Source organism: Calypte anna, chromosome 24 (assembly GCF_003957555.1).
Source record: "Calypte anna isolate BGI_N300 chromosome 24, bCalAnn1_v1.p, whole genome shotgun sequence".
NCBI classification, from domain to species: domain Eukaryota; kingdom Metazoa; phylum Chordata; class Aves; order Apodiformes; family Trochilidae; genus Calypte; species Calypte anna.
Window position 1 is genome coordinate 1,315,683 of NC_044269.1, and position 19,843 is coordinate 1,335,525.

The following is a 19,843-nucleotide window of genomic DNA, read 5'->3' on the forward strand; positions in this document are numbered from 1 at the left end:
GTCCACAAACTGTTAAATTTTCTCCCCTCGGCTCACAAATCCATTTTTCCAGTCCATGCCAAAGCATGCGTTCTTCTATCAAGACCATATGTACTCCCAGACTTTTTTTTTAAAGTCAAGGTGTTTTTGAAATACTGGAGTGCGAGCTGAGTATCTGAGTAATCATGACTGTCTCCTAAAAAGAAAAAACAAAAAAATTTTCTATCAGCCTCACGTATGACTTGAAGGATTAATGGAAAGCTAAACTTTGATCAGAGTCCAACAGCTGATACCAACCATCCCTGAGACTTTCCAGGCCTGAAAAGCAAAAAGAGGAAAAAAAAAAAAAACAACCCAGCGACCAAATCGGCAAAAGATCTGCAGCTCCACTGCATTCTGGCTGGTTTCAGGCAAAGTTCTCTCTCCTTCTCTCAGTTGCTTAACATTTCCTGGTGTCACCTTTGTCCTGGGACACTGGAGCTTACCTCTAGCAGAGCTGGAGTAAATTATGGATGTTTTATATGCTTTGGAGAGACCCCCATGTCTTAGGAAGGAGAGCCACCAGGCCTTAAAGTCCCCAATCTTTGTAGGAACTCAGTCCCTGTCTCGTTTGCTCAGTGCTGTTTGTTCTTCTCTGCCATCTGCTTGCCCCAAGCAAACATTCAGGCCTCATTCTGACAAAACTAGGGTGCTGTTACCCGTGGCTGCACAATCCATAAAATATTTAAGTCTCCCACAACCCCCAAATTGCCCTTGGGATTCGTCACTGACTCACAGGGGTTTAAGCTGTCTGGAGCAAGTGTTGAGGTTCCATGCACACTGCTTATAGAAAGAGTAAAAATTTTAAAAATACACTCAAAAAGAGCAAAAAAAAATTTAAAAAGTGACCTAAAGAGAGTAAAAATAGAGATAGTGAGGTGGGAAGATGCCTAGGAGACACTTGGGAGATGTTCATGGAGGTGAGGACTGTAGAATTAATGTCTCTCCTTTGGGTTGTTACAGCAGGGATCTAGGTACAGAGTACACTTTTTATTTGTCTCAAATATCATCAGTAAATATCAATATTTTGGTAATGTTTGAACTCCTCTCTCTGTAAATGCCTTGTGAGTAGGTTTCCCTGTGTCCTGACCCATTGGTGTCTTTCACTCTTGGTTTACAGGCTTGCTGTCAGCAATCTGGTTTTAGGGGGGAGTTGATTTTTGAGGGGAGAGAAGAATCCTTGCAGAGTTGAGATTGTTTGCTGAGAGCTTCTACAAAATCCCTTTGAAGTCTGTCACTTTGGGACTCAACTCTCACAGAACCCTGCCTGTCCCCATGCCATCATTGGAAGGCAAATGTCTGATTATGGTATTTAAATTAAAGAAAAACAAAACAAAATAACAACCCCACTCCTGCCTGGCTCCTTATCTCCCTCCCTTGGCTTCCTGTAATTTAGCCACATAGAAACTGCATTTTCACAGGGCTGGAGAAGAGAGTGGAAAATAGAAAATGGGACCACTTGACATTTTTTAATTTTTAAATTTTTTATATAGAAAATTTAATTATTTTTTTTTTTCATTTAGACCAGACTGTGACTCCAGCAGGATTTTCTGGGTGCTCCAGCCCTCTCCTCAGCACGTAATTAGGAACACATTGATTCTTATTGCAGCTGGCAGCTGCTGGCTATTGCCTTTTTCAGCTTCTGACCCCCATAGTCCCGCTGACCTTTCCTGGGGTTAGTCATAGGCCCTTTTCATTGTGATGGGCTCGAAGTGGCTCATGTGGAGTTGATTATTTCCTTGCTTGTCTGGCCTTTTTGGTGCCATAACTCCAAGTCACTTCCATTTTCTTCCCCTGCTTTTGGCTGACCACAGTGAAAGGAAATGCTTTTGCTGGCGACAGGATCGGTTTGCACGCTTGACTGCCTCGATTGAGACCCTGAAAAGGGGGGAGGGGGAGGGTAATGAACACTGTAGGTGCTGCATTTGCTTTTTAAAGCTCGGCCTTAATGATTGAGTGGTCATTAAGCATTCATAAAAATGAGCCTCAGTTGGCTTTTTCGCCAGCTCGAACCGCTGGGCATGAAAAATAAAAAAACCCAAACCAAACCAAAACAGCACCGTAATCCTTCACCCAACCTCTTCACACCCGGCGCGTGGGTGCTGGGGACCTCTCCCAGGCTTTCCCACCCACCAGAAGACCCCGGGCTAAACCTCAGTGGTTGGTTTTGGGGCTGCTCACCCCTGCACAAAAAGCTAATGAAGTCTATATGCCAGCTGTTACACTCATTTTGCCAGACCCCAGGAGGACAGCATGAAGACAGCCCGTGATCAAAGGCTTTGGAGATCACTGAGGAGCCGAGCTGCAGGAATGTCTGATTGCTTTCTCTTGGAATGCCACAGGCTTCAATACCTTTTTTTTTTTTTTAAGGTGTCTTGGTGTGAGATTTAATGATCTAACTCGACTTGCTCACACTAAAGGTTCAGTTAATTTTGGGGGGGGGGGAGTGGTTTTCGTTTGCTCTCAATTTAGGTGCTTTGAAAGTCAGGGATTTTTGTTACGCTGACGGAAACAATCTTGGGGGGAGAGCAACTTAAAATGAAGTTTTTCTTGGTAATTCTGGAGAGTAAAGGGCTGAGGGGGGGTTAAAACCCAACATCTTGCTGTGCTTTAGGTGTTAAATCAAGGGAGCTCAGATGACTCTGAGTTGCTGCTGTTGAGGAAAAATGTGAAATCTTCAGTCTCCAAAGCTGGCTGACTCCGAGCTTGGTGTGGCACTGCTGCCTCTGTCACTTGTTCCTTGGGCTTCTCAGCAAAAGCTGTCAGAGGTGGAGCAGGCGACCTGAATAATTCCCTCTGTTCCCTAGTGTGGTGTTTCCTTCTTCTTCCTTCTCCTTTTTATGGAACCTGGTGCATTTGGGTAGTGCAGAAACCCTTTCCTCCTTTAGCTTCACACTGAAGTGGCTCCTGGAAGTCCTGGTGAGTTTTGTAGGGGAGTGATGGAGCCAGAGGATGGTGAAGGTTGGGTTGACATGGGGTGGTGGTGACTGGATAGCTCTGGTGGCTGTTGGGAAGGGAGGTCCTGGCATTCCCCTGCCAGCTGCTCTGAGGTGGCAGGAAGATGATTCAGGGAGCTTGAGGGAAGGAAAACTGTCAGAAAAGGGGAAAAAATTAGTATGAGGTGATGGACTGTTTTGTAGCAGCTCTGCCCTCCGCTGCAAGGGTGGAGATGAGGAGTTTGTGGTCTGGAAAATAAGCCAGGAAGGTTCTCAGCTGTGTTTTTAAGGACAGGATCTGTTAAGAGTGTAAAGCCTTTTTTTGAGCCAAACACAGGTAGGAGTGAGGGAATCTGGAGCTGATGGGTTAAATCAGTTCCACTCAGCAGCCCAGACGTGGAGCCTTAGGAGTGAGACTGCTGGTTCCTGGAGAAACAGTGGCAGGTGTGAAGCTTTGGGGAGACAGGAGCCCTGGGAAACCTCTCAGGTGTCCATGGGATGGTTGGGATGATGTCCATGGGATGGCTGGGATGATGATTCTCCTGACATGAGTTCCCTTCTCTTCCTCATTTCCCTTGATCTGTAAACAAGTGACTTCAGAGCTGACCAAGGAAGGTTGAGTGCTGGATGAAAGGATTTGGAAGGTGATGTTAGGTCTTTAGAAGTCAAATATAACCTTGACTGATCTTCCAGTGGTGCAGTCACCCTCTCAAACAAGGAACAATGAATAGGGCTGAGTTGTTCCCAAGCGAGCCCAGCTTGGAGTTGAGGACACTGAAATGAAGCCACATCTAACAGTGTTCCTCTTTCCTTGCATAGTACATCCCCAGTGGGACCTCTGTGCCTAGCAAGGGGCTTCTGGAGGGACACCAGCTGCAGAAAAAATAGGAAAATCCCCCCATTATTTTGGGGGTTGTTGCATGGTGCATCTCCCCCCAAGTGAGAGGCTTCTGCATTGCCTTCAGAAGCAGCAGATGTTGGGCTGCTGGCGTGTCATTCCTCCACAATGCTCCTCCAATTAAAGGGAATATTTTTCCTTTTAATTTCCCCTCCAGTCAAAGAATTCTGGTCTCTGTGGCTTGCTCTGTGCACTCCCTGCCTTCCAGTCGCTCTCCCCGAGCCAAACTGGTAGGTCAGAGGAGGAGTAGCTGTTGACACTGGCAGCGAGGAACATGTGAAGAGAAAGATAAACAGTGGGAAATCAGAGCCCCGGATAAAGTAGATCTCCAAAGATAAAGTTTAGTTAAAGATAATGAGCTGGCCTTGTTTAAACCAGACAGCTGTGAAAGAACCCGGTAGCTCCATGTGCTGGGGTTAAAGTTGAGCCAGAATATACGTTTCAGTGCTTTGCATAAATAAATAACCCAGGGAAGGCTTGGAGTAAAGCAACATTGCCCCCATCACCACCCCCCCCCCCCCAGCCCCTCTTCAGGCAAGTGTTTTGATGTTAACAAGTTCTCGGGGTGTTTACTTTGTCCTGGTGGAGCAGCTTCTCCTGCCCTTGAACCCGAGGAGAATTCAAATAAACCCAGAGGCTTTTGTCACCAGAACAGCCTCACCACTGCATCTCCCCAACAGCTGAACTAAAGTGGGCAGAGCAAATAAAAAACTGCCCCAAAAACCAGGAGAGCTCTTGCAGCCTTCCAAGAGAAGCCCATATTGTTACTATTATTATTGTTGTTGTTTTATTCTATTATTATTATTATTATTATTATACACCTTTACCCTTCCCCCCTTCCTTCCCTTCTTCTCCTTCTCCTTCTCCTTCTCCTTCTCCTTCTCCTTCTCCTTCTCCTTCTCCTTCTCCTTCTCCTTCTCCTTCTCCTTCTCCTTCTCCTTCTCCTTCTCCTTCTCCTTCTCCTTCTCCTTCTCCTTCTCCTTCTCCTTCTCCTTCTCCTTCTCCTTCTCCTTCTCCTTCTCCTTCTCCTTCTCCTTCTCCTTCTCCTTCTCCTCCTTCGAGTCTTTTCCTGCTGCTCACTTAGCATGTATATTTTACAGCCAGGTTCTGACTATAAAATACTGTTATTTTAAAATAATTTTGCTGTTGATACGTGGATCCACCTTGGAGAGGACATCCAAGAAACCAGGACCCAGGTGTAGGATTGTTGCACTTGTTTCCCTGCTGCTGGAGGAGCTCCCAGGTTTTTTTTCTGTGTGTTGGGTGCCTGTTTGTACCCGTGTCTGATAGATGAGATGTTTAAAATACATGCTGAGTGTTATCAGCAGCACTGGGCTGATGAATGGGTAACTGTGCTAAACAGGCTCCAGTCTTATCTGTCATAATGTTACGCAAACAGCAAACTGAAATTATTTTTTCCTCCCTGGGAGAAGAGAGCATCTGATGGAGAATGAGCATCACAGACTGATTCTGAGCCTCGCCTCTGCAAGTTAGGCTGCTGGGTTTGGGGGTTTAGGGATTTTGGGGGTTGAATTTGTGATTTTTGGGTGCTGAAAGTGAGATTTTGATAAAGCACAATGGTGATGTGGGCAAGGTGAGGGCTTTCTTCTTGTAGCAGGAGCAGCCGGGTAGATAAAAGCACACAGAATGGGTGCCCCAGTGGTGCAGATGAGAGAGCAGGACTGGTTTGGGAATATAAATTAGGAGATTAATACTGGTGGGGTTTTTTACTCGGGGAGGAGTGAGCAGGTTCAGAACAATCCTGAGCAGCACTGGAGATTTGTAAAAGCTTGTGAAATGAGCATAGCCTGGTGACAGATGGTCAAACAGTTATTGTTTGCAAACAATATTATCTCAAACAGATAAGATGTTTACTTTGGACTACCATGCCTCTGGGTGGGAAGTAGTTTTCATTCATCAGGGCAGGACAGTTGGGAAGAAAAGGACCAATAGTCCTTGCAAATTTAAGCTCTGCTCCTCACTCATTTTTACAGATGGTTCCTATATTGCAAGGAATATTGGCTGTTTCCTGGCTGCCCTCTTTTTCAAACCCCTAAACCACTTTGTTGTGAGGGAGGTTTTTTTTACACTGAGATTTACACTAGGCATCTGTTTGTTTGTTTTGTAGCTGTTTCAGTGCCTCCTCTTAATCCTCAGCCTTTCAGCCGGTGGGAGCTGGCGCTATGCATCCGCATCCCGGGCACTTCCAGGCACTGCTCTGCATCACTGCTCTCACCACTGCTCTCACCACTGCCACCAGGTCAGGTAAGGCCTGAACTCAAAACCAGACAGGCTGGGGAGGTTGAACTCTTCCTTCTGAAAAACTTTTCCAAGGGTGGATGAGCTGCTCCGAAGGAAGTGTGGCTCTTGGGTGGAATCTGGGGCTTGGCTTTTTTTGGAAGTCTGGCTGCAAACCCAGAGTTTGTTCTTCTGGGATCTCCGTGGGCTTTGCTTGTTTTTTTTTTGTTTTTTTTTTTCTGGGAAGGGTTTGAAATTTGGAGAGAGGAAAGGGGAAGCAGAGCTTTGGGAGGCAAAGGCTAATGCTTGGCTGCAGTTGGAACAGCTCGGGCCTTGAAAAAAAATAATAAAGAAGGGATGGTTTTAATTGACACATCTGCTCTGTGTAGTCAGCTTGTCTTAACGTAACCACACAAAGAAGAAGCTTTTACTACTTTTAGCACTTCATAGCCGATCGTTAGGAGCAGAGGGGATAAATTTTATTTTTTCAAGCAGTCAGAGGAGATAAATTCCAGCTGCAGGGTCACTGCTACCAATTTTGACTCGTGCACCAGTGCAAAGTGTTGGTGTCGTGAGTGAGGGCAGGGGCGAAGATGAAAGTGACAGTGAAATTTCCTAGCTAGCAAGCTGAACAGGCTGCTGCTTTGCTCTTACCCCTGGAAATTCCAAGCTGAACTTAAGAGGAAAAACAGTTTTCTAATTAAAAAGCTACAAACGGCCATCTGGAGTCCCCGTGAAATGCCTGGAACCCCTTTTTTTATGGATTTCATCTTTTTCTGGTAAGCGAAGCCATGCTTGAATTCCCGGTTTTATTTTCTGCTCAGGCAGATAATTTATGGTTCTGTTAAAAAAAAAAAAAAAAAGCCCAAGTTCCTCATCTGAAACTCATAAGCAGAGCTTGGACAGGCTAACTGGAGCAGCAAAGCATGAGCTATGAGGGCCCCACCTACAACCAGACTCTTCTGCTTGGATGTCATTTAATAGTGCCTTGACCCACACTATCTGGAATTCCTCAACTTATTTACAAACTCTGAATTGTTTTCCCCTGCCACCCCATCTATTTTTAATTTATTTCTTCCCCTCCTGTATTTCTAAACCAACTCAGAGTCACTGGGTGTTGAGTGCCTTCTGCTTGCCCCCTTCCTCCAGAAATCCTGAGAGCAGAATTCCATCACAAACAAATGGAAATAATTCCCAGTGGTTGATTGGCCAGGGTAGGAAAAAATTTCCTCCAACAAGCAGGAATTTTCTTCTGGCAAATAAATGGATTCTCATAACCAAGTTTTGTGTAGCTGAACCTTTTATTTATTAGCAGCTTTTCCTGTTTCTGGTCATCTTTACTCCGTAAAGATAATGGATGCCCAATTCATCATCCTTCTCCTGATGAAGTCCATGGCTTTGGAATTAACAAGAGCCTTTGCTGTTCATCCAGCTTTTTTATTCTATCCAGCAATTTTTAATTAGTTCTGCAGACTGGGAGACGGGTCTGCAGGAATACCTGGCAGGCTGCTGCCATTTCTAACATTTTACAAGTCACATCCAGGCACATTTCATCTGGGACAGATCAGCTCCAGCTGCCTGTTCCCCAGCTCCTTCTCTTCAGGTTATGGCTGCTCTTTCCCTCCACATCAAACCAGTGGGCTTGCAGGTTTTGCTGGCCCAAACTTGTGCTGTCTTGGGGACACATTTCACCACCCCAGAGATGCTGGACCTCTTGGTTTAATGTCCCCCTCGTGGGTTTTGAAGCTTGAAGTTGTCCCTAAAGACAGTGGGAATCTCTCCTGAGTTCCTCTTGTGGAGGAGAAGGTGACACCTGCTTGAGTGTCACCAGCTTAGAGTTTAGAGCCCCTCATGCTGCCTGTGGTTGAACTAGATTTTAATCTGTTAGGAAGATTTAACAGGATGGAAGAAGTTTGCCACCTCTGTGAGCAGTGGGAGGAGGCTGGAGAGAAAACTGGAGTGTAAACCAGATCCTGGTTGATCTTCTGTGCAAGCTGATGCATTATGAACCTCGTCATGTGCTGACACAAAATGCTGTTCCCTGACTGAATAACTTTTTTTTTTCCCTTATAGATTTAACTCCTCACTTTCTCTCTGAGCCTTTATCTACTGTCCAGAAGCCTGGTGGGCCCGTCCACCTCCACTGCTCAGCTGCACCCTCCACAGCTGGCCTCTCCTGGCTCTTTAATGGGGAACCCCTGGCCAACAAGGTGGGAGAAGTGGAAATCCAGTCAGGATCTTTGACAATCCTCTCCCTCAGCCTCTCCACCTCCGGGCAGTACCAGTGTGTGGCCAACAGCAGCACAGGTGCTGTCCTGAGCAGCCCTGCCACTGTCTCCATGGCCAGTAAGTTGTTTTTCCTTCTGTTCCTCACTCACTAGACCTCAAGTGATCTGTATGGTTTGTTTCACTTGTAGAAAAGTTTGAAGTTTTGCTTTGTTTTGCTTTTTCCCCCCAGCCAGTGCTTACTTGTACATTTCTCACCTATTTCTTTTTTTTTTTTTCCTCCTCTGTTATCTGAGACCTGTCGGGTGATCTTGCATCCCCCTGGGAGGCTGTGGATCTCCATCCTTAGAGGATTTTAAAGAGTCAGCTAGACAAACCCCCAGCTGATTGATTTTGCGTTGGTGACAGCTTCATTTCCAGCTGAAGGCTGGGCAGGAGACCTCGAGTCCTTCCAAGCAAATAGAAACATTATTGAGTGAAATAACATTTGTTTCAGTGAACTGATGTGAAAATACAAGGTTGCCAAAAGCTTCTCATCAAAAAAGGAGCTTGAAACAGTGACAGAGCTGCCATGCTAGGGCAGAAACATGATTAGAAAAGAGGAGAAACAAGTGGGAACTGTTCCCTGGGAAAAAAGGGGGAGCTGCAGAGTTTGCTTTTCATTTATTTGGCTTCATTTGGTCAAAACCAAATTTGCACCATTTGTCTACTGGGGGAGTCAGGGCTGCCTGAGTTAGACCTTAGTTGAGCAAGATTTGAGTGATTTCTCTGTAAGGGCCACCTCATCCATGGAGCATATGCAAAAATTCCCCCCTGGGAGGAAAATTTCTAAAAAGGGTTAGAAGTGAGTGTTTTGGTAAAGTACTGACCCATGGCCAGACCCTCTCAGGGGAGCTGTAGGGGTGGCAAACATAAAAAAACTTCTCAACTTTAGAAGATGCTTTGAAGGTGAAGGGAAAAGAGTGGCTCTCACAAGTTCCTCCTTCTCCAGGGGAGGTTTTGGTAGCAAACCAGGAGGTGCTGTTGGCTGTGGAGACTTTTTTTGTTTTTGCTGGTGGCACTGGACTTGGTGTTAATGACAACATTTCTGTAGTGGATGAGAGAAAATATTATGTCTGTTGATACAAGTGTCCAAATGCTGCACGAAAGAAGGTCATCAGCTGACCCAGCTGCTTTTTAATCACAAATTTTGCTGATTCTCCTCCAGGTTTGGGTGATTTTGCCCTGGCAGTGAAAGCTGCTGTCTCTGCAGAGGAGGGAAGCTCAGCTCTCATCAGCTGCAAGGTGCCTGTAAGCCACCCAAAAGCACAGGTTCGCTTCCAAGTGCAGGGCAGATGGCTGGAACAATCAACAGGTGAGATGTTTTCTGCCACTGCTCAGCAATGTAAACATCCAACAAAACCTTCAAGCTTCTTAAAGGATAAAAAAATAGCCACTCCAGAAGCTTGCAGAACTCCTTCTGTCTAAACCCACCTCTGTAAGTTAATGTTCTCTGCATGACAGCATGATTTCTTTATGATCCTACAGGGATGCATCTGACAAATTATTAAAAAAATAATAAAGTATTAAATCTAATATTCTTTTTTCCTTGTTTAGACAACTACCTAATTCTTCCATCTGGAAACCTGCAGATTTTGAATGTATCCTTAGAAGACAAAGGATCCTACAAGTGTGCAGCCTACAACCCAGTTACTCATGATTTCAGAGTAGAGCCCACTGGACAGAAGCTCATAGTCACACGTGAGTATTCAGGTCAGCTTTCCAGAATTAATCTTTCCAGAATTAATGCATCTCCAGCTGAATAAATAACATCCTGATGATTTTTAGCACGGGTGTATTGGCCTAAATGCCCTCTGGCCTCCAACACCACATTCTGTAAATTCTCTCCTGCATTATTTGTGCATTTGATCCTTATTTCCCCTTCCTGTGGAGGACAATCAGCATGGCTGCTTTTCAGCTCCCAGGAGGAGAGGGGATCTTATTTGAGAAGGGGATTCTGCTAATAATTCAGTCACTGTGATTCAGTCACTAATAATTCAGTCCATTTTGGAGCAGGATTTCTGGAAGCCAGCGTTACTTGTCCGCTGGGATGGGTTGGGAGAGGGCAGTTTAAGCTGTTGCTAAGCCTCATCTCCTCTCCTCCAGGCCCTTCCTCAGGTGGCTTCCACATCCTGCACCCGCTGTCCCCCCAGAGCCTGGCAGTGCCCCAGCACAGCCCCCTGACCCTGGAGTGTGTGGTGGGGGGGTCACCCCCTCCTGCCTCCCTCCGCTGGGTTAAAGATGGCCGAGATGCCCTGAGAAGAGGCAGGTGGAAACTGCTGCACTCCCACCTGGTGACAGACAGGCTGGAGGCCTCAGACTCTGGGAATTATTCCTGCCTGGTGGGGAGTGGATCTGGAGAAGTGAAATACGTGAACTATTCGCTGACTGTGCTTGGTAAGACAGCAGGAAGTTGGGAAGTTGTCAGGTCCAGGGCAAGGAAGGGTCTGGTTGAGTACTTGATGCTTTTTGGCATCTGATTACAAATAGCCCAATGTTCTTTCTCAACCTAAAGCACATGAAAACAAAGAATAAAGATCTGTTCATAGCGACCGTATCTCTTCATCTCCCAGGCTGAAACCCTTAATTCTTTCTTCCAGTCCTCCACAGTCTGAAATAATTAAACAGCAAAGGAGAACAAACTGGGAGGGAAGCACTGCCTATTTATTTTTCTGCCCAGTGCACGTGGGATACAGTGTCATTAATGTGCCAGGGATCAGATGTTTCTCTTTTTGAGGTTGTGTAGACAAAAAAAAAAAAAAAAAAAAAGCTGTGGAGGAGAGGTGGTGTGTTTGTATGAGGACAAAAAACAAAAGCAAAAGGAGCAGATTGGGCCTCTTGTGTGGCTGGCTGCAAGTCACTCCTGATCTCCCCTTTCCTTTGGAGCAGATTGTCTTGTTGCTTGAGGTTTTGCCTCCTATTTCTGGAAAAAAACAACAGTTTGTTTTTGGAAATTTAAACCTTAGAGTAGGTCCAAAAGCAGGTTGACACCAAACCTTTGTTACGGGGGTGGCACTTAGAGAATGATTTTTAGAATTCAGACCATCTTATTTATGGTATTAATGCAAATAGGTGACCAGATTAGAAGAGACTGTGAAAATAATCAAGTCTGGGTGAGAAAACCAGCTTCAGGCTGTGCAGAAGGAGAAGGCTGTGGGGTTGCTTTTGGCCTTTGTACCCAAGAAGCTGGCAGAACATTTGGCAGCATTTTTTTTTCCAGGGGGGCTCAGCTCAAGGCATAGATAAATACACTGAATGAAATTCCCTCCCTCCACAGAACCTGTCTCCATCTCCAAGGGTCTGCAGGATGAAACCACCACTGCTGGAGCCACCGTGACTTTTTGGTGTGAGGCCCAGGGAAGCCCTGCTCCCACCTGGACCTGGCTGCACAATGCTGCTCCCCTCCTGCCCTCTCCCCGCCACCAGCTCCTGGGCAGCCGCCTGCGGATCCGCGGGGTCACCCCGGGGGACTCGGGCTGCTACCAGTGCCTGGCAGGCAATGGTCTTGGGTTTGCACACTCCACTGGGAGGCTTCATGTCCAGACAGGTAGGAGCACCTCTGAATTATTCACTTCAAGCTTTATTCTGATTTTTTTTTCTCCCCACCACCTTGTCTGTTGATTTGTTTGTGACCCGGCTCAGGAGCGACTCTCCCTAAGCAGCTGCTTCTGGGTGGGTTTTAAGAGCTGTAGGTAGGGTGGTTACTTGATGCTTAAACCCAGCCACAGTTAAGTCAGCTTGTGGGTAAATTTTGACTTGTTTCTTTCTTAAACAGAATCAGGGTGCTGGATGAACTGGTGTTCCCAGCAGTATTGGGTGAAGAGTGATTATGTTTGTTCTGGATCCTCAAGTTTACAAAACAATCATCAGATTTGGGGTTAGCACATGTTTCCCATGTCAGGCCAACAGTCTTTTTGATCACTTCTCAGTCTAAGATACTTTCTCAGACCCTGAGAACCTGAATTCTGCTGTTGGCAAGACCCTCCCTGTTCCTCTTCTTCCCCAGCACTTGGAGTTGAAGACTTCCACCCTCTCTCAACCTCTTAAGATTGATGTTGAGCTGTGCCTGGGGCTGGTTGAGGAGATATTTTATGACCTTCTTGCTTGTGGAGTGGACCAGGGTGGCCTTGCCTGTGCTGTGTTCCTCCCAGACAATCCAGTCTTCCTAATATAGAAAATCTCAAGTGTGGTTGGAGTGTGGTTTGCCTGCAAGCCTGCCCCAAGCACCAAGGCTCAGCTGATCCCTGCAGCCTGGAGAGGGAAGAAATAACTGGTGAAGTGGTTAGAAAGAAGCACTTGTGACTCTCTTAACTGCTCTTTTGGCCACTAAACATAATTTTCCTCAGCCAAATTAATGATTTGTTTGTTCCCCACCCCCCCCAGGCAAAGGCTCCAGGCCAGTTATAGTCTCTCCCCCAGTGAGTGTCACCGTGAGGGACGGCGGGGACGTCACCTTCTCCTGCAATGCCACTGGGCTGCCCCTTCCCCTCATACGTTGGTATGACAGCAGAGGACTCCTCCACCACCACCCTTCCCAGGTGCTTCCCTCAAAACCACAGCCCCTTCCTCTGGATCCCACCTCCTCCTCCCTGTCCCAGCCGGGCTGGAGCTCCTTGCATGTGAGGAATGTGACACCCGAGCGTGCCGGGGAGTACAGGTGTGAAGCCATCAACCAGCACGGCTCCACGGTGTCAAAAGCCTTCCTCACAGTTGGTAAGTGTGAAATTGCACAGTCTGCTCCCTGATTTAGGGAGAAATACCTCAAAACAAGCTGTTTACAGGAAGGAGGGAGGGTGGGGATGCACAATGGAATATGATGTGCTTATTAATAACAGGCTTGAGCTCTCCCAGGCTCCCTTTGTAAGAGCAAAAATACAGAGTTTTAGTGACTTTTGTTTTTTAGAGTTAAAATCCCATGTAAATAATTTGGAAAGATGCTTAAAGGTTCACTTAGAGGGGGGAAGAAAGAGACCTCAAACAAGCAACCCCATCATGTAGTTTTCAAAAGAATTCATTGTGGAGTGGGAAAACAAAACTAAATATCATCCCAGAATTCAGGCTGTGTCAAATGGCAAAAATCCCACTGCTCTGCCTCAGAATTTTGGGGCAGTAAGTTCCATTTTAATGTTTTGTTTCTTAACTTTGATCAGTTTCTAAGATGTACTTGCTGCTTCTTCTGGTGCCAAGGGGTGGTTGAGGCTTTTTTGGTCTCGATCTGAAAGTCCTTGATTTGGTATTGATCTAAAAGTCATTTCTGGGGAGCTGCTGGGGTTTTAGAGCCATTCTCAACCTTCAACATGCTCCAACATTTCCATGTTTTAATGAAGAATCTGTGCCTGAGCATGACCTGAACTCCGATTCCAGCATGTTTCCTTTTGGGAGCAGGAGCAACTTCATCTCTCAGCCTCAGCAGCTTGTTCCTGTAATTCACCTTGTACAAGCACACAGAGAGGGAACTTATTTTGCTGAAAAAGATAATTTTTTTCCTTTTTTTTTCCTCTCTGCTGGATCTGTTCCACGCTGTGATTCATTGCATGGGCTGAAAAGCAGGCAGGGCAACTTCAGCCACCGTCATAGCGAGAAACCACCAGCATGTCAAAGGATAGCCTCAGGATCCTCTGCCCACAGCACTCACTTCTAAGACTTTTTTAGACACTTGTGGGGGTTGCAGGCATGGTAGCAGCTTCCTAGAGCTCTGAAACACAGGGTTAATTCTCCCAAAATAGCTTCATGAAGGAGACAAATCGACTCCGGGATGCCTGAGGAGCAGGCAGGTTGGTGTCAAACACATTTATTTTAGGTTAGGTAGGTGGGTGACTTCACCACATCCAGAGTGCTTTCCCAGCCCATGCTGGGGAGCTCACAAGGAAGGAGGATCCTACTCTGGCTTTTCCAGAAGCAGGGAGGCAGTTCCTGGGAACACGATCTGTTTGCAGACCAAACACAAAGGTTGCTCTGCTGCCCTGCAAACCCAGAGCAGGCCAGGGGATTGGAATCTGATGGTGACTGCACACCCCTCCTTCAAGAAAGGAGGTAGAAGAACAAGGAAAGGTGCTGGGAAATGTGGCAGGTGGTTTTGTTGGGGTGTGGAATAGTTTCTGCAGGAGGAGAGGCTACAAAAGTTGAGGACTCCTCACCTTTCAAATGAGGCAGGGGAGACACAACAGAGAGCTGTAAAATAGTGGGTATTCTGGAGAATGTGAGTAAAAGCTCTGAATGTGTTATTTTAACGCTCAAATTTGGGACATCTGGTCCTTTTTGGGGGCTTTGGATGCCTACAACCTCTGTTCTGACCTGACTTGGTGCTGCTCATGGAGTTGGGGAGCCAAGGAGTGAGAGCGAGTCCCCATGGCTGAAGGCAAAGGGCTGGCACTAACAGCAACAGCCCCCCAAAAAAGCTGCATAGTGCCAGAGCAGCAAGGAGAAGCCTGACGTGCTGGTTTCCATGGGCAGCAGCCCTGCCAGCAGCTCAGTAAAAAGAGCTTAGATCCCAAATTGCTTAATGGAAATTATTACCCCGGGGGGGTGTGGGTTTGTTTTCCGAAGCAAAACCCAAACTCCTCGCCAGTGGCTGACGCCTCTCCTCCCACAGCAATAAACACAGCAGTGGCTGCAGGTCTCCTGTCACCAGCAGAAACCACAACTTCATTCCCTGCTCACCCCAGAGGCCGTGTCCCTCACGGACCCTCCTGTGCCCACCCACAAATCCCCCTGGGTCCATCACGCCGCCTCACCCCAGCAGGGACAACATTTGGTTTCAATCTTGCTGGTGCATCTTTTTGACTTGGAGATCCTTCGGGGGGTGGAGTGTGTGTCTGTTGAGTTGTCTTGGGGATTTCTTTAAAGTTGTTTTTTTTTTCCTAAGTCAACTCCATCTGGCTTTGGGGATGGCCTCGTTCTTCCTGTCGCCAAACTTTGTGGCCTCGCTAAATAAATGGGAAGAGAGAAACAAGGGATGCTTGCTGAGAGTGTGGCTTCAATTTGAAACAAAAAACAAAAAAAAGAAAAAGAGAAGTTTTCCTCCCCAGCTTTTTTAAAAAAGAGGCCAAAAATAGCAGCCACACTTGCTGCTGGTATTTTAATGGAGGTTTGGAGGAATCTGAGTCAGGCAGGCTAACGCTGCTGAGGCTTTACATTACCAAGGAATTTGTTTGTTTTGTAAACCAAGTTCCCTTCATTCCCTTCCCCTTTACAGAACCCTGGGCACGTAAAATAAACCTCTACAAATCTGAGAAGGACGGACAGGGCTGAGAACATCTGGCAGAGCTGCTGCAGCCCTGACACCGTGAGGAGCTCCCTTGCTTCCAAACCTTCTTGCTTTAAGCACTGACATTTACTTGTCCTGGATAATCTCAGATGTCCAACCTGCCACCCCTTCCCTGCCTGGGACGCTCACCAGCCCCTGTGTCAACCCAAAAGTTGTTTTTTTTTTTCTACGTATATATATATTTATTTTTTTTCATACCAGGCAAAGTAAATATGGAGGATGGAGCAAGATTTCTAGGACAGCATTGGGATTAAATTGCATGTTAGATCTGCTGGTAAAAAAAACCCAACAGTTTATTCACAGCATAAATTTTCTAATGAAGCAGTTGAGTCGTGCAGCTTTCAAAGCTGATTGAAATTACAGCAGAAAAAAATCCTCAGAAATGGAGGGAGGAGAATGTCCTCTTGTGTGCCCGCCAGTTCAGGCCATGAAAAGTTCCTTGTCCGACTGCAATTAATTTAAAATTACCCCGTTTGTGTCACAAGTGGAGCTATATATTTCATTTTTTTTTCTTTTAACATGCATTGCAGCCACTTAATTTATGGGAGATGCTGGTCGAGCCGTGCCTGCAGACCTCGGGTTTCTTTGCTAGGGTGAAAAAAAGCCAAAAAAACCCCAAAACCCCACAAAAACGATGGGAAACAATGTTTTTAAATGACTGGGTGCCCCCTGTGTGCAAAGGTGCTGAGGGTGTAACCTCCTCCTCCTCCCCAGTTCCTCCAGAAACCGCAGAGCTCCCCGTGGAGGTTGCTCAGAGGGATGAGAGTGAAGGGGATTTGGGTGCAGAAACGGCGTTTCCGAGCGTGCCTCCTGCCAGATCCCCGCTGGGTGCAGCCCCCCCCGAGGCCCCCATCATCCTCAGCCCCCCACAGACCCTGAAGCCCGACGTGTACCACCTGCTCTGGCGCTCGGGGCGGGACGGGGGCTCCCCCATCAACGCCTATTTCGTCAAATACCGAAAGGTGGGTGGGTGGGTTTCGGGTGGGTTGGGTTTGGGGAAGAACCCCAAAATTGTTAACAAAAATGTGGGGGCAGAGAGGGCATAGAGAGGAGGTGGGCTACAACGGACTGGGGACAACTGGAGTTGGTCACCCCATCTCTCTTCAGAATCACAGAGTGGCTTAGGTTGGAAGGGGTGGAGGTTGGAAGGGAGCTCAGAGCTCATCCCCTCCAACCCCCCTGCCATGCCCAGGGACACCTCTCATCCAGCCCAGGCTGCTCCAAGCCTCATCCAGCCTGGCTGTGGACACCTCCAGGGAGGGGGCAGCCACAGCTTCTCTGGGCAATCTGTTCCAGAGCCTCCCCAGCCTCGTGCTGAAGAAATTCTTCCTAAGATCTTATTTAAACCTATTCTTCAATTTAAAACCATTTCCCCTTGTCCTGTCAGTGAACAAGGTTTTCTCTTGGGAAAAGTCCCTCTGCAGCCTTCCTGTGGGTTCCCTTCAGGTACTGGCAGGTCTAAGGTACTCCTGGAGTCCTCTCCTCCACCCCGCCTCCCTCAGCCTCCTCTCATAGCAGAGGTTCTCCAGCCCCTGGATCATCTTTGTGGCCTCCTCTGGACCCATTCCAACAGATCTGTGTCCTTCTTATGGTGGGGACACCAGAACTGGACACGGTATTTGAGGTGGGGGTCTCAGAAAAGCAGAGCAGAGGGGGAGATCCTCTCTAGATCTGCTGGCCATGCACCTCTTGGTGCATCCTAGGATTGGGTTTTGCCTTTTGGGCTGCACGAGCCCATTGCTGGCCCACGTGGAGCTCCTCCTCAATCAGCATCCCCAAGTCCTTCTCTCCAGGGCTGCTCCCAGCCCAGCTTGTATTGGGACTGGAACTGGAACTGGGACTGGCCCGACCCCAGGTGCAGGACCTTGGGCCTTGGCTTGTGGAACCTCCTGCAGTTTGCATGGCCCTGTTTCTCAAACCTCTTCTGGTTTCACAGCAGAGCCAAACAAATCCCCCACCCATTCTCCCAAGTAAACAGTTTGCTGCGTGGCAAAGCTGCTGGGTTTATTTTTCCCTAAGCTTTTTAATCCTCTACATCCTGATCTTGTCTTAGCCTGGAGGGAATGCTTAGATTTTTGACCTGTTAGTTCCTGAAAACCTTGTGCCAACGTCTGTTGATACAATTCTTCCTCCAAAGGTGGTTGGTTCACCTGGAGGCTGAAAGCTTTGAAGACTTCCTTGACCTTTTTGGTGCTTCCCTTTTGCTCACCACAATCTTCCCCCCCCTCCATTGTGCTCACTCACGTTTCTCAGGAGGGAGGTGACTGTGGGGTGTGCAGGGTGGAGTTCTTTTTGTGTCATCACATTATTTTATTGCTTTTCTTCTTTTGAATAAAAAAAAAAAAAAAAGGGAATGAAATCCTTGGGAGAGTGGTGGCTTCAGAAGGCATAACCTTTGGTAATCCAAAGCATTCAGATCTGGTCTTCCATGCTTTAGTAAAGCTTTATGTTGTTTAATAGTTTATTTTTTGGTAGAATCCTTGCCTTTTCAGTTGAGGTGGTGTTCTGATCTGAAGGAGTGTTTTGCTGCAGAGGCCGAGCATTAAGAGGCTCCCCTGAATCTCCTTCCTTTCTGGAGAGTTCACTGTTGAATTAAAAAATGTTTTTTTGTTAAAAAAAGAAAAAAAGGAAACGTGCATTAATACAAACCAAATCTCCCTGCTGACTTATATTTTGAACCTTGAGAAGTAATTAAGATGGAATTTTTGGTGCCCGTTTGAGCCAGTAAATACTTCAAAATGCAGGAGAAGCTGTGATAGTTTGGTGAACATCTCTTTCTTGTGAGGGTGTTGGGTTCAGTCTTTAATGTCCAATGCTCTGCCAGCTTGAAAATGAATCATAAGAACCGCCAGTGTTAGGAAGGATCATTTCATCCCTTACTAGTTTGAGCCACAATTGCAAATGACCTTTTTTTCCCCTAAAAAAAGTGCAAGTGTGTGCGGAGAGGGGAGAACAAACCGCGTTCCTCCAAAGCGCCGATTTCGGCCTCTTCCAACCAAAGCCATTCTGTGACCCTCTGGGGTTCTGTGATTCGGGGGACTTGGAGGCAGCAGAAACGTGGGGAAATCCATGGCCTTGGGTTCTGTCTCTGACCTTTTTCCCCCCTGTCCCCTGCAGCTAGAGGACAGCGTGAGCTCGGCAGGCGGCTGGCAGACGGTGCGCGTCCCCGGCAGTGAGAACGAGCTGCGCCTCACCGAGCTGGAGCCCTCCAGCCTCTACGAGGTCCTCATGGTGGCCAGGAGTGCTGCTGGGGAGGGACAGCCTGCCATGCTGACCTTCCGTACCAGCAAAGGTGGGTGCAGCATAGCTCCCCTCTGCCCTCAGCTTCCCAAAGGTTCCCTCTGCCTCAGCTGGGTGGTGTCTGGCTGGGGAGTGCTCCGGTGGGTTCATTGCTAACATGTGGTTCTCTAAGAATTAAAATGCTGGCTCCAGTCTGAGCCTCTCCCCAGTTCAAGAGACAGAGATCTACTGGAGAGATTCCAGGGGAGAGCTGGGAGAGTGCTTAAGGGACTTGAGCATCTCTGCTGGAAAACACAACTGAGAGCCCTGGGGCTGTTGAGGCTGGAGAAGAGAAGGCTGAGAGGGAATCTCTGAATGTCCATCAATATCTGAGGGGTGGGGGGCAAGAGGAAGGGGCCAATCTCTGCTCAGTGGTGCCCAGGAATAGGACAAAGAACAATGAGTTTAAGATAGAACATAGGAAGTTCCACCTCATCTTGAGGAAAAACTTCTTGCCTGTGAGGGTGAGGGAGCCCTGGCCCAGGCTGCCCAGGGAGGTGCTGGAGTCTCCTTCTCTGGAGACTTTCCAACCCCCCCTGGATGTGTGTCCTGCCCTGGAGGATCCTGCCCTGGCAGGGGGGTTGGACTGGATCAGCTCTAGAGGTCCCTTCCAACCCCTGATATTTTGTGATTCTATGAAATAGCCATGGGGCAAAACTTGCCTGGGGTGTTAGTAAGAAAAAAGCTCTTTAAAAGCTTGATAATGGTATTTTGGGGGTGAATAGTAAGATTTGTACTGTCAATATAGGAGAAGCAGCCTCTCCTGGTGGATTTTTTTTTCCCAGAGAAAACTCTTTGCCTCATCCAGTTTTTCACATCTCAGCACAACTGCTTCTGGTTTGCTTTGCAGACACCTTGCTGGAAATCTGGCCCAGGAGAAGCCAGCTGGTTTGAGGGCTGCATGCAGATCAGTGAAGCAGTTTTGGGTTTTTTAACTTTTGT

At 47.3% G+C, this 19,843-nt stretch overlaps 1 protein-coding gene across 3 annotated transcripts in view; it reads left to right on the forward strand.

The window, feature by feature from the left end:
- Positions 1–19,843, forward strand: part of CDON (cell adhesion associated, oncogene regulated) — a 47,383-nt gene that overhangs the window by 10,112 nt on the left and 17,428 nt on the right. For 2 of the 3 annotated variants that reach the window (XM_030464863.1, XM_030464865.1), the window contains exons 2-10: positions 5,981–6,117; positions 8,164–8,436; positions 9,524–9,670; positions 9,913–10,068; positions 10,462–10,752; positions 11,633–11,902; positions 12,739–13,068; positions 16,337–16,584; positions 18,740–18,914. In XM_030464863.1, coding sequence (XP_030320723.1) covers positions 6,036–6,117; positions 8,164–8,436; positions 9,524–9,670; positions 9,913–10,068; positions 10,462–10,752; positions 11,633–11,902; positions 12,739–13,068; positions 16,337–16,584; positions 18,740–18,914 — 1,972 coding nt within the window. In that variant the 5' untranslated portion in view covers positions 5,981–6,035. The remainder of the gene's footprint in view (positions 1–5,980; positions 6,118–8,163; positions 8,437–9,523; positions 9,671–9,912; positions 10,069–10,461; positions 10,753–11,632; positions 11,903–12,738; positions 13,069–16,336; positions 16,585–18,739; positions 18,915–19,843) is intronic. The other variant, XM_030464864.1, reaches the window with a different exon arrangement.